The following is a 27,783-nucleotide window of genomic DNA, read 5'->3' as shown; positions in this document are numbered from 1 at the left end:
TGAGAGGGGTTTAGTCATAATAGGACTATGATTTATTGTTCATTAGAGGAATCAGTGGTACTTAAGGAATTAGATGTAACTACATGGGCAAAACAGTACTTTGGTCTAGTTGTACTTACGAACAATTTGTTAAGGGTCATCATACTGTTGATTGGTTATATCCAATGGACACAGAAATATATCTGTAATGCGAAGAGTGCACTTGTCAGTCTTTAGTGAAGTGCCCGACAGTTAACGGATGGCGAATAATGTAATTAAAGAGTTTAATTAATTATTCATGTACTGTTGGAGCTTCAAGCTACAAGTCCATAAGGTCCCGTTAGTAGCTCAAAAGTATTTAGTTGAGAATCAGTTTTTGGGTTAATTTGAATTGTTCAAATTAATAAGAGGGATTTAATTGTTTCAAGTATATATATGATATAATTGTTATAATGTATTTGATACATTATAGTTTAATGGGAGGAAATAAATATTTGAATGAGATTCAAATATTTTTTCTATGAATGTAATTCATAGCTGTTAAATTTAATATAAATATGATTTATATTAAATGTCATAAAATAGAGAAAATAAACTATAGTTTATATTGTATATGATACAATATTAAAACTATAGATTATATGTTATATTTTATATAACATATAGTTTAATATAAATATAATATGATAAGTTAGTTATCATATTTATTTATATTATTTTATTATTTTGAATAATAACTTCCTCTATTTTCTCTCAAACTACCTTAGTGGGTGGTTATCAATTTTTTGGCAAGAGAAATAAAAGAAAATAATTTGTCTCTTGTTCCTCTAGCATTGGTTGAATGATTAAGATTTTGCAGAAAAGTTATGTGTGTTCCTCAATCTTCTTCATCCAAAACTCAAACTATCCCTTCTAACTAAAATAGTCAAAGCCCACCACTCTTGGGTTTTCACCTTGAGAATACCAAAGGCTCATTGTGGTTGTGTCTTTGTTTGGCCCGAGAAGTTCTTGAAGAAGGTCTTCAAGAGTTGTTGTTTCTGTTTAAGGCTCGTGATTATTCGAGGGATATGTGAAGAGAAAGGTTCTTCAAGGGTAATGTATCTTGAACCCTTTTTCTTATAAAAAGCATGCTGTAACTTATTTTGAATGCATATCTTGTATGTTTATTGTTAATTATATTTTCAATAATTAATGGAATTTGGACGACCCGCTTCCGCTCAAGGATCTCCTTCAATACGAGTTCCTTCAGCACTCTCTTCACTGTAGATATATTTGTGTCCACTTGATTTAACCATAATCAGTAAGTCGACCCTTCACAGGTTGTTCTTAATAACGGTTGGGTCATTATGCTCTTTACGTTCCATTGATCCTCTAATGAACAATTGGTTTGTGATCCAATGTGAACCCTGAACCCTAATTTCTCTACTTGAGTACGTTCCCTACTGAGACCAGTGTAGTGAGTAGGTTGATGTGGAAACTAATGTGTAATGGTAGAGAAAAGGGTGAAAAATTAGAAGAAAAGTGTGAATTTGAAAACTTGACTCTTGTGAAAAGCTTGAAAAATTGGCTAAGTATAACCCATGAGTTGGAAGCAAGAAAATTGACTAAGTGTTGTCCATGCGTTGGCCTTGATCATTTAAAGGTTATTTGGGGCGTTGAAGGAAGCCAAAGTGTGGCCAAGAACAACGTATGCGGCAGCCAAATGTATTGAGAGGTTAGAACAACTCATGCGGCAGCCTCAAAGTTACACATCCAAGGGCGCTGGACATTGGACACGATGGATGCGATGGTAAGCAGCCGAAGGAATGCGGCCGAAGGAAATGCATTGGTAGTTTGTGGTGATGCGAGGGCATGCGATGCAAGGGCATGCAGTGATGCGAGGGCATGTGATGCAAGGGTATGCGGTGATGCGATGGCATACGGTGATGTGAGAGCATGTGGTGCAAGGGCATGCGGTGATGCGAGGTCATGCGTTGAAGGCATGCGATGACGCGGTGCTAGGCATGTGCTTGTGGGTGCATAGGACAAGCTATATGTTGGTGATGTGCTATGCGTTGGTGATGTGCTATGCGTTGGACATGTGCTATGCGTTGGACATCTGAGGGCTTATGGGTGCATAGGACAAGCTTGTGTTGGTCATTATCCTAGTTGAGCGCATAGAGCAAAGGTGAGCCATGCGAAGGAGAAGGATATGCGGCCAAAGATGATCTTTGCGAGCATCCAACATTTGTGACTAAGTTGCGTCGATTAGATGCACAAGGTAAAAGTGAATGGACGCATGCGCTGATTGATGATGTCCGAACATACGTAGGTTGCGACAATTGGATGGGCGCATTTGTGGTTAACGCATATGAGGTTGGTTGGACGCATGCAAGGTCGTCATCCGGACATATGGCTTGTTGGGAAGAAATCTTAAGCCTTAAGCAAATGAGGTGGTTACAAAAGAGGACATGCAAATTTAAGCATCTTGTGTTGGCAAAGGAAGAAGAAGACACCTTAGATTGCGGTGATTGAAGGTTGCGTTGATGGTGTGGGGAAGAGACACTTGGACATGTGACCAAGTAGAAGGTGTCGACCTTGGGGAGTTTTTGGATGCCTATAAATAGGGCCAAGGACTTCTTTTCAGATCACAATTCAAAAGACATTAAGAAGAGTGAGAAAGCTGATTAAACATTGCGTTGATAGCAAATCTATGCGTTAATCATAAAGCTTCAAGAGGAGATGCAGTAGACAGTGAAGTCTGGAAACAACATCAATTTGGGACGAGGAGTTCTCGTAGTATACTCGTGCGTTTGGAGTGATTCCAAAACCTGAAAGCTCCTCGAGTCTAGTTTTCAGCTAGGATGCTGAAGAAGAAGCTCCAAGAGATCAGGATGGAAACTGAAAAAAAGACAGAAGGGCCAAGCTGTCAGGTAAGCTTGAGACAGTCTTGAAGATTTGAAGATTCCGGCCAAACTACGAGAAGTTCTAAGCTCAGATTTTACGGTAAGTTTTCTGAGATATTTTAGAGCATGTTTATAGAAGGAAGTATCTCAAAATAAGGCTTGGAACTATGAGTAATCGTAGCTTTAATTTGAATCTGGATTTTAGGGGTTCAAAAGGGAGCCCGAGGTAAACAAAGAACTTCTAAAGTGAAAAGTTCCTAGACGACAAGGTGAGTGACTAAAATATTTGACTAAATGTTTTAAAGTAACTATGTTTTAAAGAAAGATTATTCTCATGCCAGCTAGTTTTACAAGCAAACCATGAGTTATGTTTTAAACGCATGCATGTATGAAAAATTTATTGAAAAGCTATTTATGTGTGTTTAAATACACCCAGCATGCATTAGTATCTTTAAAGACATGTTTTCTATGCGGTATGCTTTACATGCTTTAAAGAGAAAGTCATTTTATGACTAGTTTTACTTGAAACGCGATACTGAAGGACATTTGAGAAGGTATCCGACCATTTTGATACTGAAGGACATTTGAGAAGGTATCCGAGCAGCTTATACTGAAGGACAAGTTTAGAGAAGGTATCTGAGCAGAAGTACCTAAGGTATGGCAGTACTTAGTATGACCACGTGCACGTAGGTAGTTAAAGTCAGAGATTGAGCAAAAGGGTTCTCTCTTGACTAGCAGTTGATGTTGGGATTTAACCGCAGTAGGGTTATTCTCAACTAAGAAACAGTTTTAATGTTTTCTGATAAAAACAACTTTATATGTTTTATGCTTGGAAAATGTTTATACTGTAGTACAAGGTTACTGTAGAAGTTTGTATTTCAATTTAATCTTCTTATTGAGACTATTGCATGAGAATCAGTTATCTTTCTTAAGTCACTCACTCGACTAGCAAGCTCACCCCATTTTCAAATGTTTTCCTTTCTCCCAGGTAGCGGTCAAATCCTCAGGAGATAGCTCTACATCTGCTCTGCCATTAAAGGACAAAGATATTGTAACCCGTCTGTTAGGTGGTTACTGTAAATATTGTACACATGTTACAATTGTTCATATAGGGACTAGGGTTTTTGGATATTGGGACTTGTGAAACTAGTAATGTAATTACTCTAATTATGTTGTATTTTTTAATTAATAAATTTTGGTCTAAGAGGCATCCGCTGTATATAATTTTATACATTGGTATCAGAGTTATGTTCACAAGAGTTATTAAGCAGTAAGTGTCAGCAAAAGGGTTGATAACTGCTGCAGTCATGTCCTTTCCTAGGCTCAGAGGGTAGTCTGGGACGGGGTGTGACATCCAATTACTAAACTGAATCCCTCTCGGGCCAATGAAAGGGTAGGGCCCCTTGTTCAAGACCTGGATTCAGTACTTAAGAGAACAATCTTTCTCCTATCTCTAAATCAGGTAGCCGTAAATTCCTTCTTGCACCTTATGCCCCAAGTTATCTACCTGGTCTTACCCCTAAAATGAGAGGCTTATTGAGCTGGCGCTGTTGAGCCAACCCTCACCTATGCAAATCTAAGGATAATCCCGAATAAACAGGAGTTCATAGTTAGCTCAGGATTAAGATTGAGTTACCTAGGTCATTTAAGCGAAATAGTCAATATTAAATAGTAAACAACGTTATAAAGTAAGAGTGACTTATTTCTTGATCCGATCTTATGCAAACTCATTGCATGGGATGATAAACATAATTACATGAATTACAAGACTAAAGGTGTATAGGTCGATGAGATTATGTGTTTTGAGAGTTTTGTGAGTTTGATATTAAAGGAAATTCAATTGGATGCATCTATTTCTTTAATACAATTATCGATCTTATTGGATTTGGGTATCAATGGCATTAAAACTGTCGTTGAAATTCATGAAGATAACGATGTTGCTTGATTTTTTAATTTAGTTAAAGAACAAAGTACACGACATCCATAAGTTGTTATTCATGCCATTGATATACTTTTTGAAGGGATCTCCAATAGTGGACTTCTTTTTCTCCAATTAATAATGATTTCAACATTCTAACGGATGTTCATATTAGCTTGTATTCTACATTTGATTTGAAAGAGAATGATATGTTTGCTAGTAAGAAAATTGTATCAAAGTCTTGTTATTACATAGCTATAAAGAAAAACTTTGAGTTCAAGACTGTGAGATCAAATTCTAAATCAATTATGTTAAAGTGCTCACAAGATGATTGTCAATTGTACGTTCGTGCATCTCGTTATAAGTGTGGAGAAGTATGGAAACTTAGGAAGTATATTGCTAATCACAGTTGTTCTATAAATGCTATTCAAACTTCTCATAGACAAGCATCTTCATCATTATTTGGTGATTGTATGATAAAAAAAATTTAACCCTTGTGACTATTTGACTCTGGATGATATTATGATTCTCATGCGTACTAAATTTGGGGTAAATGTGAGCTACTAGAAAGCTTGAAGGGCGAAAGAATATATTATGAAGTCATTTAATGGTGATGCAAAGGAATCTTCTGCCTTAATCCCAAAATTTTTTACGAAACTAAAAGAAATGAATCCAGGTTTGTTTTTTCTCCTATCCTTTATATATCATCAATCAAGCTTTCAATGAGTATGTAATCAGTATTTGATAGACTTGTTTAACTGATACGATCTATCACTAATATTGGTCTATCAGTCATAGGTCTTATAGTAAATGAGCATATCATTTATCTATCACTGATATTTGGTCTATCAATGATAGATCTATTATAAAAAAACATGTAATTATTATTTGATATATCTTTTTTCTTTTTTATTGTAGGTTCATTCACTGCGTATGAAATTGATTCTAAAGGACATTCTAAGTATTTTTTTTTTATGGCAATTGGATCATATATTGAGCGGTAGAAATATTGTAGGCCAAACATAACATTTGACGACACATTTTTGAAATTAAATATGGTGAAACTCTTTTGACGGTGTCAACAATTTGATGGTAACAATCAAATTTTTCCTCTTTCCTTTAGTATTGTAGACTCTGAGAATGATGCATCATGGAGATGGTTTTTTTAGAATATAAAGAGAAGTCTAGATAATCAAGAAAGTTTAGTTATTATATCTTGTCGACATTTAAGTATTCCAAAAGGTGTTCAAAACCTTTTTCCAACTGTTGAATATTGTGTTTCTTTGAAATACCTTCTGAAAAGTTTGAAGTTGACATATAAGGACTCTTCTATTGATAATTTATTTTTTAGATGTGGAAAAGCATATACTGTTGTTGATTTTGAGCTGAATATGAGATAGATAGAGGCTATATATCCTAGCATACGAGACTATCTTAGTAATGTTGGTTTCGAGAAGTGGGCTCGTGCATATTGTAAAAGGAGAAGATACTAGATGATGACTACAAACATTTCATAATGCTTAAATGCAGTTCTAAAAGAGCATAGAGATTTACCTGTGGTATCACTACTTGATTCTATCATACAATTACTTCAAAAATGGTTTTATGATAAAAGTAAAGTTGCGTATTGTATGAAAATTGTTTTGACTAGCTGGGCCGAGGGAAAATTACGAGCACAACATAATAAATTAAGAAGCTTCACGGTAAGAGTTACTTGTTTTCATGGGTAATATCGCAAAATCTATCACTGATAGACTTTTATTACTGATAAACTCAGATAGTTGGATCTTAACTAATTTGTTATCTCTGTGTCATTTTTCTCGAGTTAATGTAATTAGTGATGTTGAACTTCAGGTGATTGATGGAAGCAATCACTTTATGGTACATTTAGATTTCAAATCATGTACCTATCGTGTTTGAATCTTGATGAAATTTCATGTGCCCACGCACTTGCTATTCTTCGAGGACGCAATATGGATACTTACTCTTTTGTTCCTAAGTATTTTTTGTCAAGTACCTTGATTTTGTGTTATGCTAGTTTTGTTCGTCCAGTTGGGAACCATGATAATTGGAAGCTTACAGGGATTAACATGAGTATATTACTTCTAGTTGTTAAGGATCCAGCAAGCTGACCTCGAAAACAAAAAATATTATCAATTGGTGAGCAAAAAAGTCAGACAAAGTGCAGTCGTTGTCATCATGTTGGACACAAGCGTAGAACGTGTAAATTTCCACCATTTATACAATGATGTAGCATTCACTGTTGATGTGATTTTTATAGATGTGAATGTGTATGTTACCACCATTTTTACAATGTTGTAGGGTTTGTCATTTTTACCATTGCTGTGATTGTTATATTGCATAAGAACATAACATTCTGCTTGAGAAATATAGAACTTTTTCCCCCCCCCCCTTTTTTGTCAATAGTATATAGATTCAATTTGCTTCTTATTTTATGTGAAATAATGTCACTTAATGTACAGAATTTAGTCTTTGGAATTTTTTCTCAATAGAAAGTACATAATTTCCCAACATATTTTAATAGAATAAAAACATAAAAGCAAGTACATATGAAAGAAAGTAACATCAATTTCATGTAATGTCACCATGATTTCTATCACTGATATTGGTCTATTATTGACATTGATCTATCACTGACCACCAATTACATAATAACAAGAGTTTAGTTTTTAGAACATTAAAATGGAAAGCACAAAGGGACATAATTTGCACTGATTCAACTAATGATCAAACAATTTTCTATATTTATATAAAAAAATGAACTACATATGAAGTTATTATGATCAAGTTTAAGCAATGTCACGGTGATTTCTATCACTAATATTGGTCTACCATTGACATTGATCTATCACTGATCATCCATTACATAATAACAAGAGTTTAGTCCTTAGAACTTTAAAATAGAAAGCATAAAGGAACATAATTTGCACTGATTCAACTAATGATCCAATAATTTTCTATACATATATATATATATGTCAAAATGAACTACATATGAAGTTAATGTCACTGTGAAGTCTATCATGGATCGTTTCTATTACTTGTACTACTATTGTATCGACAAAAACTAAGCTATAATATCCCACAATATTAAAGTACTGGAATATCCACAAAAACTAAGGTCTAATAGCCACAACATTGAACTATGTCACAACTACGTTATTACATTTGAGAGATTTTTAGGTCAAAACTAGGGGCAATGTCCTTGATTCTAGGAGAATGTCTTATTTGTTTTGGAAAAGCTTTCTTCTGGTCTTTTGCATTCTCCAACATCTTCTTTGACGATTTAAGCTATCTTTAAGATCTAACATTTTTCAGCATTCATTGTTTCCTTTTCTTGAATAACCTAAAATTTCAATACTTAATTATAAGTTTATAAATATATATTGAGTCTATAAGTCACAAAGCAATATAGGAAATGTGCCAATTGTTATACCTTTACTTTTCTTGTTTGTCATATACTGTTTTTTACCCTTTTTCATGTCCATTGTCTTCTTCTTCACTGTCTTCAATCTTTTGTAAATAAATTATATAAGTGTACCAATGCATAAAATTGTAGAAGTTGTCAATATACTTTTTCTATGATATAGTCTATCATTGAAAAATAAAATAAAATAAGTAGATGTTGTTACTGTTGGACTCCAATAAATATTCTATCAGTGATAGAAACCTATCATTGATAGACTATGAGCAGCACACTTGAAGTCTATAAAAACACACTAGCAATAACCTGCTATTTAATTAGATGGGTACCTTTTTTCAGCAATAGTGGTTCTTCTATTTCCTTCTCTTTCTCATGATTTTCTTCAAGCTTCTGTAGATATTAGTATACTAATTAAAAAAAATGAAAATATTGTCAATAAACTATATGTACTTTATATAGTGTATCATTAGAAAATAAAGTAAAAGAACAGAAGGCTTTAATACTTTTACCTCTTTCTCCTTGGCATAAGTAGTTGCATATTCAACTACTTTATCAATATTAGCATCAACGTCGATATCTATCATTTCTAGACTCAAAGATGAAGGATGATTCTTTTCAAAGAATTCTTGAGATTTTCCTTCACTCTGACATTTGTGTGTGACCTTCTGCTTTACAATTTCCATCGGAGAATGTAACAAAGTGAGAATCTCCGTTTTTCCTTTTTAAGATCTTCAAAATTTTCTTTGTGTTGCCTTTTTAGACCTTCAATATCTTCTAGTAAAGAAGATATTCTTTCTACAATCCTTTATTCTTTCTCCAATCCTTTTTATCTTTTTCTGCAATATTCTCCTTCCTCAAATCTTTTCTTATCCATCTCCATAAATTTTTTGAAGTACCCTGATGCCATTTCTTCTTCTAATGCAATAATAGGAACAAATGAGAGCTGAAACCATAATATTTAATTAGTACTGTTACAGAATACCTTTTTTTGTTTTTATGAGATTTGAAATATTTAGATAATCATAGGTAGGAGTTATGAGTGACATAGTTTAATGAGATCATACCATTGATATGGGTTTATCACTGATAGACCCTGTTACTGATAGACCAATATCACGGATAAGGTCTATCTATCTGTGATATATGCTTGATAAACTATATTGCTGATAGACTTCTTTCCTACAGTTATTTAAGTGTTTCAATAGATATAATACTTCTATCACTAATATTTGTCTATCACTATAGACCATTATTATTGATAGACTTGTATCACAATTGCTAATGGAAAAATTAGAAACTTACATTTCGTTTTGAGAAAACATTGTCATTAAAATCTTGCCAATCTGATTGTTTGTTGTTTTCCAATTTAAGATTCTCGGAAAATCATTTCATATTCTTTCTGCAAACCTTTAAAAAATTTTAGGAAGTATTTCATATGCCCAATAATCTAAAACTACGAGGCTTGGTTTTTATTTAGTCTTAATAGATTTCTTAAAAAACTCTACAGTAAGACTATGAGACATTCTTCCCATGGATAATTTTTAAACTTCTCCTCATCATTCAACATCTTAACATGCTTCCAATCCACACATTTATGAGGTTGTTTTGGAATCAACAAGTTTTCCAGCAAATAACGATTGGCAAGTTTTGCTTTTTTCTTTCATCACCATTGTGACTAGAAAAAAAGTTAAATGCACTCTTCAGATTTTCTCTAGTAATGCTAGCTTCATTTCTAAAAGATGCTTGTCTAGTTTTTGAATCATTTTCTTTAGTTTCATCTAAAACATCTACAACAGGGTATTCATCACAATTTAATATAATAATTAAATAAAAGACCCTCAACCCAAACTCTACAATGTTACCTTCAATGATGAAAAGAAGAACATGGTTATTAACATAGACACATTGTCTTCTATTCAAATGTGCTAGAACTTGTAAAGGTATTTTGGACATTTTTAAACCTAGAATTTCCCAAATGGTCCTTCCTTAAACACGTAGAATCTAAGCCCTTAATGATATGGTCTATCACTTCCAACTTGATAGAAACTGTGACTTTCAAAGTGGAATTCCAACTTTCTTTAGGATTTGTTTTGTCTATTTAAACAATATATATATATATATATATATATGTTATAAATATTCTAAAGTACAACTTAGAAATAGATATATACTAAATATATAGTGAATACCTTCTCTTTTTTTCATATTTCTTTTGCTTGATGGTTCTTTAAGTTCTAAGGTTCTTTTTGCCCCCCTTTTTTGTCGTTCGCTTTCCATAATTGTTTTTAAATTATCATCAATTATCATGATGGATGGAAACTTAATGAGGAAAAATAAAACTATGTAAATTAATTCTCAAATAAAATGTACCATATGTGTAACTCTACTCCAATATCCTCCTTTTGGAAGAATATCATATATATGTAACAAAATTACTGAAAAATACTATAAAGTGTAATGTATAAACTAGTCAAGCTATATAAGTAAACTTATTTTTCAAAATTTATGGTTCTTCAGGACCTAACATTCTTCATCATCTTTCTTAAATCAGATGATATATTCTTTTCACATCGAGTGAATGAACCACCATAGGAGTATTCAATAATGTACATAATCCATAAAAGATCTTTAATGTATAAATCGATGCAATTCCATTTGCTCTATGCTTATTTGCAAGTTAAGGCAAAATTTATCATCTTAATTTATTGCTTCGGAAATACTATTATGTTTGAAATCTCTTCAGGAGTTTCTACTCAAATCATCAACATATAGTAAATCTCAGGTTATGATTTCTTTATAAAAACTCATTGACATATTGGATTGTTTTGATATCTTTCTTTCAACAAATATCCACTCAGACGATTGTACCACATTCGTCCTAATTGTTTCAATCAATATAGCGATATCTGTAACTTTATTGAATACAATTCCCGAGAATTTGATTTATATGTTTCAGGTCCCTTAAATCCAATTGGGATTCTCATATAAATATCATTATCAAAAGTTCCATAAATGTGGTATGACTACATCCATAAGATGTATATTAAACTTTTCATACACAATCAGATAAATTGAATATCTCATGATCTTGTATTTCGACCATTAGAGAATATGTTTTCTGATAATTAATATCGGTCTATTGTGAGAATTATTGTGGGATCTATCTCTTTTTATATTTTGTGACTTCACTTTATTTGTTTTTTAAAATTATTTTTTCTATCAGTCTCAATATGATAACCAATGCAACGCATATCTTTAAAACTAAGTAGATTTTTCTTTAATTGACTAGAGAACAATGCATTATCAATTGTAACTTTTGTTCTGCTAGGAAAATAATATTTGATTTTCCGAAGTCTTCAATCAAGTTTGCAGAACTTGATATTGTATTGACTTTTGCTTCTAGTATTGCCAGTTTGGAAATTTTCTACTTGTAAGTATTGTATGTGTAGTTGCACTGTCTGCTAGACATAGATTTTCTTTACTCATTTTTTAGTCACCCAACATATAAAAATGATCCAGGTTTCTTCATTTAAAAAAATAATTACAATAAGAAAAACAACATTTGGAATATACAAAGGATAACATCTACTAATAGAAGAAAAAAAACATGGAGATGAATAAAAAAACATTGAATCTAGATATCTTCAAAGTCAAAGGAAATACTTGATGTTCCATTAGTTCTGTTGATTTTCTCTTCAGGAGATTTGAAAAAATGTGTCACATCCTGTTATATTGGATGGGTAAAATATCTCATTATCCTAGTATACAAAATTTGTTTCCACATTTTCCTTTTTATTATTTCCTTTGGAAAGACTTGATATATATCAACTAAGTATTTTGACGTACGATAGGTAGGTGACCAATGCCCAGTCATTTTGCATAGGAAGCATTTATTTTCAACACTTTTTGAAATCTTATCTTGTGGAGCTCTTCCTTTGTGACATCATTTTGTGTGGTTTTTTGAAATTTGAATGATTAGAACCACCATGAAAATAATAATTACTTCTTCTTTTGCCACGGTCACGACCTCAACCGCGACCACGACCTCAACCGGGATTATTAACATTCACAATATTCACTTCAGGGGATGGTGTTGTTGTCGAGGTTCATGATTTTTCATTAATAACTCATTCTTTTGTTCGGCCACGAGAAGACATGAAATTAGTTTAGAATACTGTTTAAAACCCCTCTCTTGATATTGCTACTGCAAGAGCATATCTGAAATGTAGAAAAAAGTCTTCTCTAACATATTAATTTAAAATTTTGGAGCCTCAAGTACATCCATTTACGACGAGCTTTAGGAAGAAAATTTGTATATTTATATTAGAAATTTAATATATATCAAATATGTAAAACTACATTTAATTTATTAATTATAACGAAGAGAGAAAAACCGACATATCTTTAGGACCTACTTTTAGCGAGGAAAACGATAAAAGTTCGTGTTGATAATGTGTTATAAATTTGAGGAGCACAACGGCACACAACGAGAATGCAGATACCAATAAAACATAATACTAAAATAAATATAATATAATAATAATAATAATAATATAAAATAAATATTGAAATAAATAAAACATAATATATAAATTAATTAATTAAATTAAATTACCAAAATATGAAATAAGGAATCTCTAAAATCTCCACTTTCTCCAATTTTCATGAATTTTGCCTAATGTATGTGTTCCATAATCCACAAAATGCCACTATTTATAGGTAATTTGGCAAGTAAGAGATGGGTTACATGGACACTAATAATGTGTGATGTTGAGAGACATGCACAACACTTTGAGAAATGAGAGCATGGTACATGATTAATGGACACTAAGCATGAGCATCTCATAGACATCTATTGTCATAATATTTATAATACTTTTATTTTTTTTATGTAAAAGAATTGAAGCTAAATTTTAAAAATAAAATTATATTTTTAAAAACTATTTTAAAAAATATTATTAAAAAATAAATAAAACAAGAAACTTAGGAGTGAAAGGAATATTCATGGGTTTAATTTTCAAAAATTAAAAATAAAAAACTAAATTTGAAATTGACAACATTATTTCTTGTCGTATATACTTCAATGGTTACTTTGTCAAAATAGTTGAATTCGACCAACACATAAAACAATAAAATAAGTTATGCCCCAAAATTGATGGTCATCCAAAATTAAGGATATGTATGACCACACTAACCGCTCTTTAAAGATAAAGATAAAAGAACTAATAAATAAATAAATAAAGATATAAAACTCAAATTTTAAGTCAAATAATGAAGATAATAATAATAAATTATTTTTCTAAAATGTGATTAGCTTCTAAATTATTTCTTCTATCAAAATATATAGCTTATGGCTGAACAATGAGAAGAGTTTACATCATAATATTATTCAAAAGTTTACCTATATACTTGAATTTGCATTTTTTTTTTTGTTCCCTCACAATTTATGCTCATGTAATTTTGCTTATTCTACCTTACCATTTTCAAATTAACAACTTTTTATCTTTTTTAGAATATTATAGTTTAAATATTTATATTTACAAGTTTATTGGATATTCTTGTGGATATTTCAGAATTAAAAGGGTTGAAATTATATAGTTCATTTTTTATGTAAGTATAAATGATTGTGCATTTGACATTAAACAGAATTAATTTCACGTAAAAAAAAAATCCTTATCTATAGATTTTGTTTATATTTTCGGAGTATTTAATATAATTAAATATATCATAATTTTGGTCAATCAATGATTTAATATGGTACTAACGTATGAGAGGTTTTGAATTTAAACCATTCTAAATAAATGATTTAATATTTTCTACTTGTAAGTATTATATGTGCAGTGACTAAAAAAATAGTTAAATGTACACTTCAGATCTTCCCTAGTAATGCAAGTTTCATTTCTAAAAAATGCTTGTCTAATTTTTTAATCATTTTCTTCAGTCATCTAAAACATCTTCAACAAGGTATTCATCACAATTTAATATAGTAATCAAACAAAAATCCCTCAATCCAAACTCTATAATGTTACCTTCAATGTTGAAAAGAACAACATTGTTATCGACAAAGACACATTGTTTTCTAATCAAATGTGCTAGAAGTTGTAAATGTACTTTGGCCATTTTTAAACCTAGTAAATGCCCAAATGGCCTTCTTTAAACAAAGATAGACACGTAGAATCTAAGCCTTTAATGGCATGGTCTATCACTTCCAACTTGACATAAATTGTGACTTACAAAGTAGAATCCCAACTTTCTTTAGGAATTTTTTTTTTGTCCATTTAAACAAAAATGAAAATATATGTTATAAATGAAAGTACAACTTAAAAATAGATATATACTAAATATATAGTGAATACCTTCTCTTTCATCTTTCTTCTGTTTGATGGTTCTTCAAGTTCTAATGTTCCTTTTATCCCCCTTTTTTTTCGTTCGCTTTCCATAATTTTTTTTCAAGTATCAATCTATTAAAATAGCAATAACCACTTTGGTTAACAAATTAAACACTTCTAGTTTATCAGTGATAGAGGTGATAACTGATAGACTTGAAGTAGTGAATTATATCGTGTTAAACTTATCACTTATATGTCTCTATCATTTATAGACTTGAAATGGTGAAGTCTATTAGAGATAACCTTATCACTGATTGACTTCACCACTTCAAGAAAATCAAACTATGAAACACAAACACATATACGACTACGCGATATGGATACGATTGGATACGACGATTAGTCAATTTCTAAAAACTAAGAAACGGATACGTCTAAGGATGCATCATTTTTTTTATATTTTTTTTAATATATATAAGATAAATTTTCTTTTTCTTTAAAAAAATCTAGGATATAGATAAATTTAGAATACAAGTTAATAACAATAGCACAAAATAGAATACAAACACTGAAATACAATATAAAAAAAAAAAAAAAAAAAACATATAAGTTGTTGAAATACAATAGTTAATAAAATGCAATAGAAAAGTGACTCATATTGCAAAGAAGAAAAAGAAGAAGAAGATTAGAGGGAGAATGTATGAAGATAAACGAAGAATTTCTTCATTCAATTGTTGAAGATATCCAAATAGTTTATATTTTGGAGGTCTTTTTGGGACTCAAATATGAAGATGAAGATTAATGATTCTAGTCTAAGGCTTGGTCCATTATTTATTTATTTTCCTTTTAGTTATGGACTCGAGTAGTGAGCTTTTCAAATAGGTTGCCTAGTTTTAGATTGGGAAAGATTAGATGAGTTGCTCGACTTTTTTCTTTAAAATAAAGTACGCGTAGAAATAAATACATCAAATCGCGTGTTAAATACGTATCTGGGAAGTATCTGGAAGTATTGGTATCTGATACCTGTCTGATACTGATTCTTTGCCTTACATAAAGTATTTGTGCTTCATAGCTATCAATAATAGAAACTTATCATAAATAGACCCTAATTAACAATATATTTGAAGTCTAAAAGCAGGCAAGCAATAGTCTATCAACTAAACAACAAATAAACAAAAATGAAACTATAGGTTTTCTTTATTATCATGAAAAATAAATCCAACATGCTCCAAGTCTATCAGTGATAGGAACCTATCAATAGCAAACTCTAATCAACAACAAAAAGTAATAATATGAATAATAAACAACAGTGAAATTGTACATTTACTTATATTGCATGAAAATACATTAACATCCATTATGTACATCAGTGCTAGAAACTTATCACTGATAGACTCCAATCATCAATACCAAAGAAAAAAACAGTGAAGCTATGTATTTACTTACTAGTGAAAAAAAAAAAAAAAATTCAACATTCTTCAAGTTTATTGGTGACAGAAATCTATCACTAATAGACCCAAAAGAAAAATACATTTGAAGTTTATAGTACACAAACAATAATCAATCAACTAAAGAACAAAAAAGAAAAAAATAGTCATGAAACTATGTTTTTTCTTACCTTTGATTGTGATTCAGTTGTCAATTTCAGTGTTATTTTACAAGTATTGATTGATTCTCCCCTTCGATATTTGATGGATGAATGAAAACAAAAATGGATGTGCTGGAAGAAGATTTTCATCGACGACAGATGTTAAAATGAGACGGTAGGGTTTTTTCGATTGACAGATTTTAGGGTTTTGGCATTGATGTTTGAAGAAGATCGATGAGGTTAGATTTTTTCGAACAAAAAATAACAAAAAAAAGAAGAAACTAAACTACGGATGGATGAAACTTATTGAGGGATGTGAATCTTCAATCAAAGGAGATCTCAATCCATGCAGATCAAATATCAAAGAATATCGTTTTCAATTGTTTTACAAAGGGTTGAAAGAGGGCTGGAAGAAGATCATGGAAGAAATATATCGTGAGTCATGGGCTTATTACATTTCCATGGACTTTTTAGTCTTTTTGTATGGGCTGGACTCAAATTTGGCCATATTTGTAATATTTTTTTAGGTTAATGTAATATATACAATTACTTTGGCCCAAAAGGTTATGTTTGCAAGCAGTCCTTCGTTCTATTAGACCAAATATCCGTTTGGGCCTTATGGACTTTGATACCATAATTGATAGTATAAGGTACCATCTCAAAACCAATTGACAAAGAGAGATTCTGAATAATCCTCTTTTAAAAAATGTAATTATTGTTCAATTAAAATGCCAATTTTAACATAGTTTAGCATATGCACCTTTCGAAGAGATTAGACCTTTTAATTTATTCATATTTAAATCCTCCTACTATTTTTATTTCTACTTTTTAGAAACTTACTCTTTTACTCTATTTCAGAGAGTGAGGTATAAACAAGATCATATATAATATGTAAGGGATCTGACATTAAGTATCGGATCAGTTAATTACCATATAAATCTTTTAATAACAAAGTACTAATTCTCAATGAATATATATATTATTTTCCAAATTCTTGGAGCTCTATTCATTAGCCCAAATGATGAAATAAAGTGAGGCCCTTTTCTGCTTATCCAAACCGAGAACCCTGTCCTTTGCCCTAAGTCTTTTGGTTGGTAGAGAACTTGGTTGATAAGAGCCACGATTTTCCAGTTGATGCCTTACACGTGGTCGATCCCACTGCTCTTTGTCTGATGGAAAAATGAAAAGAAAGACTTCTTTCCGATTATTGTTTAATGTAAATTAATTTTTCTTTCTCTCTCTTGCTATTTGATTCTCTCGTTCTCTGCCTTCTGTGATCTTTTACTTTCTTCTAACCCTAATGCTTTCTTGTTTGATCTGTGCGACTGCTTTTAGTATATGATGGAGGAGTCTTGCAATCGGGTAGACGATGGCAAAAGGAAAAGGTAAACAATCGGTCGATCTTCTAGACGATATGAAGAAAAATGGTAAATGATCGAGCTATCTTGTAGACAATGAGAAGAAAGGGAAGAAAATACTTAACGATATACGTGGTTCGGCTATTAAAGCCTATGTCCACGGGAAGGAGAGAGTTTTATTAATGAAGCTAAGTCACAGACTCTTTTTCTTTACAGATCTTTCAAGTTTTTCTTGAAGCTATGTAGTTGTTGTATCTAAAATTTTGTAAATGATGAGTATTTATACTAATTTTTTATATAAGTAGTTACAATAACTAACTGTAAAGATTAAAGAAATGTGAAAAAGCTTCTTAAATGTTGAATGTATGAGCTTATAATCTTCAAATCTCCATCTTAAGCTCAACATGCAACCTCTTCTCCTTCTGGATTTAACATGCCTTCACCCTTTTTTCAGGAAGCAGAAACCCGATCTGACCAAGACAGTTAGCAAGCTGAAGTTTACTCACAGTTTGGTAAGCATGTCGGCTGCATTCTCGGTGGTATGAACTTTTAGCACCTCGACTTCTCCTTTCTCTATTCTGTCTCTGACAAAGTGATAATTGATATCTATATGTTTGGTCCTTGAATGATACTGAGGGTTTTTGGAGAGGTGAATGGCACTTTGGTTATCACGGGAGATTTTAACTACTGTTTGATTAATACCAAAGTCCTTCATCAATCCGTTTAACCATAGTGCTTCCTTTATTGCTTCTGATAAGGCCATGTACTCTGCTTCTGTGGTTGACAATGCTGTGATTGACTATAAATTTGCTTTCCAACGCAACAAGTTAAGACCAAATAAGAATAGATAACCTGTTAGAGATCTCCTTTTGTCTTGGTCACCTGCAAAATCTGAATCAATATATCCATATAGCTCTAAATTTGATTCATTAGTACTTTGATATGGTAATTTCGACTATTTAGACCAAATTAGATATCTTAAAATCCATTTTGTTGCTTCTCAATGTCTTTTTCCAGGGTTAGACATGTATCTAGTGACTAAACTAGTACTGTATGATAAGTCTAGTCTAGTAGATATCATTAAGTACATTAGACTCCCTACTGTTTGATTATATGAAATTGATTGCATTTGAGTCAAATGTTCTATGTCTGTTTCTTTTGGTGAGTTCTCAGAGGAAAGTTTAAAGTGTGTAGCAATAGGAATGGTGACTGGTTTTGCATTTTTCATATTGAATCTGTTTATTACCTTTTCACAATAGCTTAGTTGACTTATGGTTAGGGTTCAGGATGTTCTGTCCCTTTGAATTTCTATCCCAAGGATCTTTCTAGACTGACCCAAGTCCTTCATGTTAAATTCTCTCTTTATGAGATTTTTGACATGAGTTAAATCCTCCTTAGATTTTCCTGCTAGTAACATATCATCAACATAAAGTAATAAGTAGACTTTGTCCTTATAGGTAGTAAAGTTGATATAAGAACAAATATCATAGGAACTTCTTTGAAAACCTATACTCTCTATGTAGTCATTAAACCTTCTGTACCAGCATCTAGGGGATTGTTTTAGACCATATATTGACTTATTTAGGAGACAGTACAGGTCTTCCTTACCTTTTTCCTCAAACCCTTTAAGTTGAACCATATAGATAACCTCATCTAAGTTTCCATGTAGGAAAGCAGTTTTAACATCTAGTTGATCTAGTTCTAGGTTATACTGAGCAACTAGAGATAAAAGAAGTCTAATAGAGGTTTGTTTCACTACTGGTAAAAAGATTTCAGTATACTCTATTCCTTTTCTCTAAGTAAAACCTTTAGCCACTAACCTTGCCTTGTACCTAGGCTTTTCTTCTTTGGTAGAACCTTCTTTTAGTTTGTATATCCATTTAGAGGCTATAGGTTTACAACCTTTAGGAAGAGGAGCTAGGGTCCAGGTATTATTGACAGTGAGTGACTCCATCTCTTCACACATAGCTTGAATCCAAGACCTAGCATCAGGGCAGTTCACTGCCCTTCAAAAGTGGCTGGTTCTTGGTCATTAAGAGCTATTATGGCATTTAGAATTAGGTTCATATAGTTATTTTCAGTATACCTAGCTGGAGGAACTATCACTTTTCTTTGTCTATCCCTAGCTAAGGAATACTGACTTAGATCAGGCATAACTTCAGTATTCCCAGTGGTCTCATTTGAGGCATCCTCTTCTTCTTCTAAATCTATAGGAGGGTTTTGGTTAGTGGAAGAAACTTTAGGTGATGCCACCTCAATCCTAGTAGTATTAGGCTATTAGGAACTTCATAGGACGTCCTTTCCTTTTGCATAAACATTTCTTTTTCCCTGAAAGTGACAACTCTGCTTATAATAAACCTCCTTTCAATAGGATTCCACATTTTAAATCCTTTTACTCCCTTAGAAAACCCTACAAACATACACTTTACTACCCTAGATTTTGATTTCCCCTGATTTTGACGAATATAGCCAACACATCCAAATACCCTTAGGTTTTCTAGGTTAGGTAGATGTGTGGTCCATTTTTCTTCAGGAGTAAAAAAAAAATTAGGGAGGAATGTGGACACCTATTTAAGGTGTACACTATGTAGCTTGCAGCCTCTACCCAGTAATTTTCACTTAGTATTGCATTTGATAGGAGACATCTAACTCTTTCCATGACTGTCCTATTTAGTCTTTCAGCAACTCCATTTTGTTGAGGAGTGAATCTAACTGTCCTATGCCAAGTAATTCCTGTTTCTTTACAGAATTTATTAAACTCTTCACTACAAAATTCCAGTCCATTATCAGTTCTTAGGTATTTAATTCTTTAGAAGTTTGTTTCTCTATCATGAGTTTCCATTCCTTAAACCTATCAAACACTTGGTCTTTAGTTTTAAGGAAGTAAACCCAACTTTTCATAGAGAAATCATCAATAAAAGAAAGTAAATACTTTGAGCCACTTAGGCTTGGTGTAAAAGCTGGACCTCATAGGTTAGAGTGTATATAGTCTAGGATAGCTTTTATGGTATGTTGTGCTTTAGTGAAACTTTGCCTTGTGGCTTTCCCTAAAACACAGTGTTCACAAAAGGTTAGATCTTTTGAGAGACCTTTAGGGAGAATTCCTTGATTAGATAGGACTTCTAGGCCTTTAGCACTTATGTGAGATAACCTTTTGTGCCATACATCAGCCTCTGTGATCTCATTTGTTGTGGCTACATAAGCCCCTGTCCTCATCTCAACTCCTTTGACCACAAATAAGTCATTTATCTTTTCCCTAATTAATATTACTTTAGAGTCCTTTAGCACCTCAAGAGTTCCTCCTTTACCCCCTGTATTCACACCCTATAGCATCTAACATACCTAAGGGGATTAGATTTCTCTTAAGTAGTGGAACATATCTCACATTCCTAAGAAGTTTGATGGTTCCATCCTTAAGTTTCATGGAAACAGAGCCAATGCCTCCTATTTTACAGCCTTGATTGTTTCCCATATAAACCATCTCTCTTTCTATTTCCTTAAAGGTGTTAAACCAAGGTTTCATTGAGGTCATCTTAAAACCCAATCATGTTTTCCTAGAGGGTTTAAATGATTAGATTTGTCTAAAGTTGAGGCTAAAGCATTTGAATAGATGAAGGAACTTTCTACAACAGATGCTTCGGGCTGTTTGCCTTTTGCCTTTTGAATCCTTCTCTTTCTCTTGGTTCTTTCTCTTTAAAATAAAACAGTCTTTTTTTAGATGTCTTTTTTTTCTTACAGTACTTGCATTTTATTTTCTGTTTTTGATTTATTTTCTTCTGGGTTATGAGGTTTTCTATCTTTAGAGTGGTTTTGCTTGAAGTTTCCTTTTACAAACAGACCTTCACCACTAGGTTTATCCTTTTTATCAATCTGTAGCTCAAGTTCTCTAGTTCTTAGGGCTGAGATTATGGTGTCTGTGCTTATACTATCCCTTCCATACTTTAGAGCATTCTTAATTTCTTTATATGGTTCAGGCAAAGAGTTTAGAAGCACATAGGCCTCGTTTTCATCACCAAGTTTTTCTCCTAGAGTTTTAAATTCAGTATCTATCTTCTTGAACTCATCTAAGTTGTCAGTTAGAGTTTTAGATGAATTAATTTTAAATGTGAAGAATTTCTCCCTAAGATACATTTTGCTAGGAAGGTCTTTAGTAGCATACAACTCTTCTAGCTTAGTCCATATTCTATATGCAGTTTCTTGATCTAAAACTTGTCTAAGAACACTGTCACTAAGATTAAGAACTAACGTACCGTAGGCTGCCAACTCCCAGTTCTCCTTTTCTTGGGCTGTCACTGTGGCAGAGAGTGTTGATGGATCAAGGAGGGCTCTGTGGGCTTTTTGCTGGCCGAGTATCACCTTGATCTTGGCCTTCCACAGTCCGAAGTCTCCTTTTCCATCGAACTTCTCCACCTCGAACCTTGTTACTGGCATTTTGGATGAAAAAATTGTGTCTTGATTCTCCAAGAATTGAGATCTTGAATGTCTATTGCTCTGATACCACTTTGTTAGGTCTGCTTCTGTGAATTGATGAAACTATTACCCAAATGAGGAAATAAAGTGAGGCCCCTCTCTGCTGATCCAAACCGAGAACCCTGTTCTTTGTCCCAAGTCTTTTGATTGGTAGAGAACTTGGTTGATAAGAGCCCACGATTTTCCAGCTGATGCCTTACACGTGGTCAATCCCATTGCTCTTTGTCTGATGGAAAAATGAAAAGAAAGACTTCTTTCTGATGGGTGTTTAATGCAAATTAATTTTTCTTTCTCTCTCTTGCTCTCTGATTCTCTCGTTCTCCGCCTTCTGTGTTCTTTTACTTTCTTCTAACCCTAATGCTTTCTTGTTTGATATGTGCGACTGCTTTTAGTATACGATGGAGGATTCTTGCAATCGGGTAGACGATGGCAAAAGGAAAAGGTAGACGATCGGTCGATCTTCTAGACGATATGAAGAAAAATGGTAAATGATCGAGCTATCTTGTAGACGATGAGAAGAAAGGGAAGAAAATACTCAACGATGTACGTGGTTCGGCTATTAAAGCCTACGTCCACGGGAAGGAGAGAGTTTTATTAATGAAGCTAAGTCACAGACTCTTTTTCTTTACAGATCTTTCAAGTTCTTCTTGAAGCTATGTAGTTGTTGTATCTAAAATTTTGTAAATGATGAGTATTTATACTAATTTCGGATACAAGTAGTTACAATAACTAACTGTAAAGATTAAAGAAATGTGAAAAAGCTTCTTGAATGTTGAATGTATAAGCTTATAATCTTCATTTAGTTTGGTAAACAATGAAAGAATTTGATTGGTTAGGTAGGGTGGTGTGGAAATTGAACCTTTAATCTCTTGATCGAAGACATATCCCTTAATCAGTTAAAGTATATTTAAGTTTGAAATTGCATAATGTTATTCTATGATTTTTTTAAATTTAAATTGCATAATTAACGTCTATTCCACTATACGTAATTCATATACATGTTGGTTGATTGATTATTTATTAAGGAATTGGCATTTAAAGATGAATAGACATTGTAAAACACATATTTATGTTGTTCATTAATAGTGTGTGAACTATATTTGGAGAGGGAGAGAATAGTTTTATTATTAGAGAGAATAATATTAGATAATAGATCAGATGTGCCTATATTAGGATCAAAATAATAAATAATCTAAATAGATAGAAGAAAAATCAGATATTTTGTGTACGACAAATACAACTTTAATATATAAATGTCTTAAAACAAAATACAAATATCTTTATTCATAAACTCATTGTTGGTAAAACAACACGAGAGGTATTTGCAGCTATTGAAACATGACAAAACAAGAACTTTATTGGAGAGTCGAAGGGTCTAAAAGAGGAAACCAAGTTACAAATTCCGTCACGGTTTTTTTTTTTTGTAGGACTAACCAATAGAAGGAGTCCTAGTAACAGTGCAGGTTTCCTTATTGACCCAGACCCAAACCCTATCACACCTGAAGTCAAAAGACACACTTGAGCCCTCTTCAACAATGATAGCATTAACAGACGGATTCTCTTTCTCAATAATCTCCTCTGCATCTTTTCCCAGCTTACCCACTAATTCAGGCCATGAACTCTTTCCTGAATGAGTCAACCAAAATTAAGAACATTACTTAATTAATGTATCATTGAAAAAAAAAAAAAAAGTTATAAAGTCTAAAAGTGTGGAATGATCATTGTACCTTTGCATCTAGAGTACATTTTGGCTGTGATTTTGAGCTTTCTCTTGCTTTTTTTTTTCCTTTTTCTTTCTGCCTTTTAGTTTTTGTGATATCATATATGTATGGGGGGAAGTGGGTTCATATAGGGAAAGGCTTTGAATTGTTTGGTATTTTTATTTGACTTTTCTTGGTTATTTACTTCTTACACGTAAGAATCGAGAGGCTTAACCAATGTGACGTGTTCTATTTTGTTTTTTTTTCTCTTTTTTGCTTTTTTTGTTTTTATACAAAGAAACGAATTAGATCTTTATTAAAGCTTACGTGAGAAATATATGAAAATTGAGTTACTTGAAGGCATATCAATTAAGTGCAGTAGAAGAAGAGTTGTAATAAGAGAAGTGCCTTTGATTTAGAAGTCCAAGCAAAAGCATTACTAATGTTATCTTCTCATATATACTTGTTATATGCTTTTGCAGGCCGTCTTTCTCCGGTTATAGAAATCATAAAGTTAGCTAAAGCTGTGAACTAAACAACATTATCTCGTGAGTCTTTCCAAATGTTGGAATACTTTCAATCTGTTATCTGACATTCCAAATAATTATAAATCCAGTATATGTTGTGATTGTATTTATATTATTTATGCTATTTATAATTTTGGTCTTATCATTAGGGAAGTGCATACTATATAAACTTCTTAACCCTACCGACAACTCTAATTATGTAATTTGATACTTTTCTCTCTAATAATAAATTGTTCTCCTCTTCTGTCAGTGGACATGACTACTGTTAGTGAACCAAGTAAATCTCTGTGTTGATTCTCTACGATTTACGTTTTCTGTTTATCTTTGTTCGTCGATTTCTTAACAAAAAGAAAGTAATTTTTTTTCTTTCACATTGACTCACTATAACAATTTTGGCTTTAGATGTCCGTTATATATTGACATCATATATGTATGATGATAGATAACAAATCGACATCGTATCGTGTGTCACTATAGGATATGATGATAGATGATCTTTGATGGCAGTTTTGAACCGTCTTCAAAAATGATGATTTTTTATGATGTTAGTTAGGAACTAATATTGTATGGGTAAATGATATCAAATTTAAACTGACATTGTGTAGTCGGTATTGCGATGTCAGTTTAAACTAACATTATATCTACTATAATCTCAAACATATATATTAGCAAAATATAGAACCCAAATCCTACATAAAACATTTTTTACAATAATTATAATCCTCATTTCTCGTTTCATTAATTTATCTACACAAATATTCAGTAAATTAGAGACAAACTTCCAGAGAACACACAATCTGTCATTTTTTTCCAATAATAATCAATACACAATGTGCCATTTTTTCAATAATAATCAATTTACAATTGAATTTCAATATAGAGCTCAATATATTTCAAACCTACACAAAATGCCTAAGATCTACCAAAATTTCAAAAAACCTCTCCAACAACTTGACAACCAAACACATTGTTGCACAACACGTTTCAAAAACCTACAAAAAAAAAAAATGCCTAAGATCTACGAAAATTTCATAGGACTCTCCAACGACTTTATAACAAAACAAAGTTACACAATATGTTTCGAATTTTCAAAAAATAAAATGCCTTAGGGTACCAAAAGTTCAGAACAAGGCCAAACAATATATGTTGTACTACCATGCAATTTGTTTAAGTGTAGCTTGACACATGCTCCGTCCATTCAACTCGTGTCTCGTCGATTTCTTCTTAGGTAAAAGGAGTGTATTAAACTACATCAAAGCAAATAAATAACATATATTACAATAAATTCATTAATATTACGTATAAAATATGTAAATAATAACATTAAGTTAGAATAGTGACATATACTGAAATTGATAGGAAGTATTTGGATGATACAAAACATCTTTCATGAACCTCATTATATAATGCCCACATTTCTTGCAACCTTTTGGGCGAGGATATTGAAAAATAGAAATAAATAACAATAATTAAAATTTGTTTTGTACATATAATAATAATTATTTATTATAACTCAATTTTATTTACTTTTACGAGGAACAATGTAATATCGAAATTTTTTTTATTCGGTGAATACTTTGAATCATATACATCTTCATTACCCTAAATAAAAGATGACAACATATATAACTAAATGACAAACTTTTTAACAAACTTAATATTGAGCCATTTTGGTATATTCCTTTGCATGAGATTGGCATCCTTGGGAGCTTATATTAATTAGGGAGTATTGGGTGTGATGGATTTGAGAGAATTAAGGAGGAAGTGATTTTTTTTTTTTTTTTTATGAGTAATACTTAGGTGTATTTCAAGATGTACACATCTTTATGCAACCCACTCTCATCACGCACATAAAAAATAATTTAGAAATACTTTAACAAAGAAATAAGAAGAATTTGTCACATGGCAAATTATGATTGAACAATTTGGTGGGATGCACAAAGATGGATGATACTCAAGATGCACCTAAATATTTTTCGATTTTATAGTAATGATGAAAGAGGTGTGATTAAATTAATTAAATATCGGTGTTTATCCTTTTGGTTTTTATTTTTAAATGGAACTGTCGGTTAGTCTGGCTAGTCGTCCATTAGAGTTTTTTTTTTTTTTTTTAGAAATACCAATACAGGTCAATAGGGACACCATATTATCCCAACTAGGTTGGCACAATCATAGCACTCTCATCATCTCCCAGCCTTATTTCATTAATAATAATAATAAAAAAAAAAAAGACACAATTATAGCACCCTCATCATCTCCCAGCCTCATTTCATTAATAATAATAAAAAATAAAAAAAAGTATAGTGGCAAGGAAAAGAAGGGAGGAGGCTAGAGGTAAGCCAAAAGGGAGAGGGAAAAAACTAATAAACGCACAACCAAAAGAGAAGATGAGATAAATTACACAAAAGCAACCAGATTTAAAGCAATCATAGCAGAGTTGTAACTAAAAAAAGTTTTAATCTAAAGCTCCAATTACCAGTCAATGAGTAGATGCATTCCCATTAGGTATTTTGGTTGGTGTCTTTTCCATTGAAGATCCGATTATCTCTCTCATTCCAAAAAACCCAGCAAAGGGCGATTATGGAGTTGAAAATGATGATGTTTTTTGTGTGTTCTGTTTGAGTGTGCAATTAGCTTGGATGATAGTAGAACTTGTACGGCTTGTGTCAATAAGAAGAGTCGTATTTAGAAGCAAATGAAGACGAGCCCAAAGACTTCTAGTAATGTTGCAGCTAATTAGGATGTGTGTTATATCTTCATTGTTTTTTCTGCATAAAAGACACCAGTGTGGGTTTAAGGTATAACCAGGAAGCCTGCGTTGGAGGACATCCATAGTGTTGAGGCTCTCATGCAGTAAAGTCAAGGAGAATAATTTGCATTTTTTTGTAACACCCGAACCCTCACAGGATTCCTTAATTGAGAGATCAACTTAGACTTGAAGCCTTGAAAGAAAAAATTATGGATGAGTACCTAAACTATACCTTGGAGGAAGTAATAGTACTTAGGAAAATTTTTAAGTGTTGGAAGCATAGTAGATTGGAGTTAAAATTTAGCTAAGTATCCAAACTATGCTATGAGAAAAAGATTTTGATTTATAGCATAGGAAAGCATGGAGAATTTTGGCTAAGTTCAACTCATAGTATAGTTGAGGAAATAAATTATAACATAGGTAAAAAGTCATAGCATAATTGATAGCATAGTTGACAAGGTCATAGCATAGTTAAGGACATACAACTCATAGCATGGTTGAGTCAAATCCTACCATGTTGGGTGCATGGTGGATGCATCCTAAGGGAGATTTTGGATAATTTTGGATGCGTGGGAGATGTTGAAAACTATCCTATGAGAAAGAAGAAACTATGCTATGAGCATGAGGAGCTACAAGAGACTATGTTGTGAACATAAAAGGCTATGTTATGAGCATAAGAAGCTATGTTATAGGCATAAGAGACTATGTTATGAGCATGTAGAGCTATGCTACGAGCATAAGAGACTATGCTATGAGCATGAGGAGCTATGCTATGAGCATAAGAGACTATGTTGTAAGCATGAGGAGCTATGTTGTGAGCATAAGGAGCTATGCT

General features: G+C 32.2%; 1 protein-coding gene and 1 pseudogene across 1 annotated transcript; one reads left to right on the top strand and one right to left on the bottom strand.

Moving 5' to 3' along the window:
• Nucleotides 1-2,822: 2,822 nt before the first annotated feature.
• On the top strand, nt 2,823-7,031 carry LOC150038281 (uncharacterized; annotated as a pseudogene).
• A 16,199-nt stretch (nt 7,032-23,230) lies between these two features.
• On the bottom strand, nt 23,231-23,803 carry LOC120069489 (glu S.griseus protease inhibitor-like). The gene is made up of 2 exons (XM_090308412.1): nt 23,700-23,803; nt 23,231-23,598 (listed from the first exon to the last, which is right to left on the bottom strand). The coding sequence occupies exons 1-2, from the start codon at nt 23,716-23,718 to the stop codon at nt 23,402-23,404; spliced, it is 216 nt and encodes a 71-aa protein (XP_090164538.1). The 5' UTR covers nt 23,719-23,803; the 3' UTR covers nt 23,231-23,401.
• Between the last annotated feature and the right edge of the window lie 3,980 nt (nt 23,804-27,783).

This window comes from Benincasa hispida, chromosome 1, assembly GCF_027475165.1.
Source record: "Benincasa hispida cultivar pf3 chromosome 1, pf3_genome.v1.1, whole genome shotgun sequence".
In the NCBI taxonomy this organism is placed as follows: Eukaryota; Viridiplantae; Streptophyta; class Magnoliopsida; order Cucurbitales; family Cucurbitaceae; genus Benincasa; species Benincasa hispida.
This window is presented reverse-complemented; position numbering and strand designations above follow the sequence as displayed.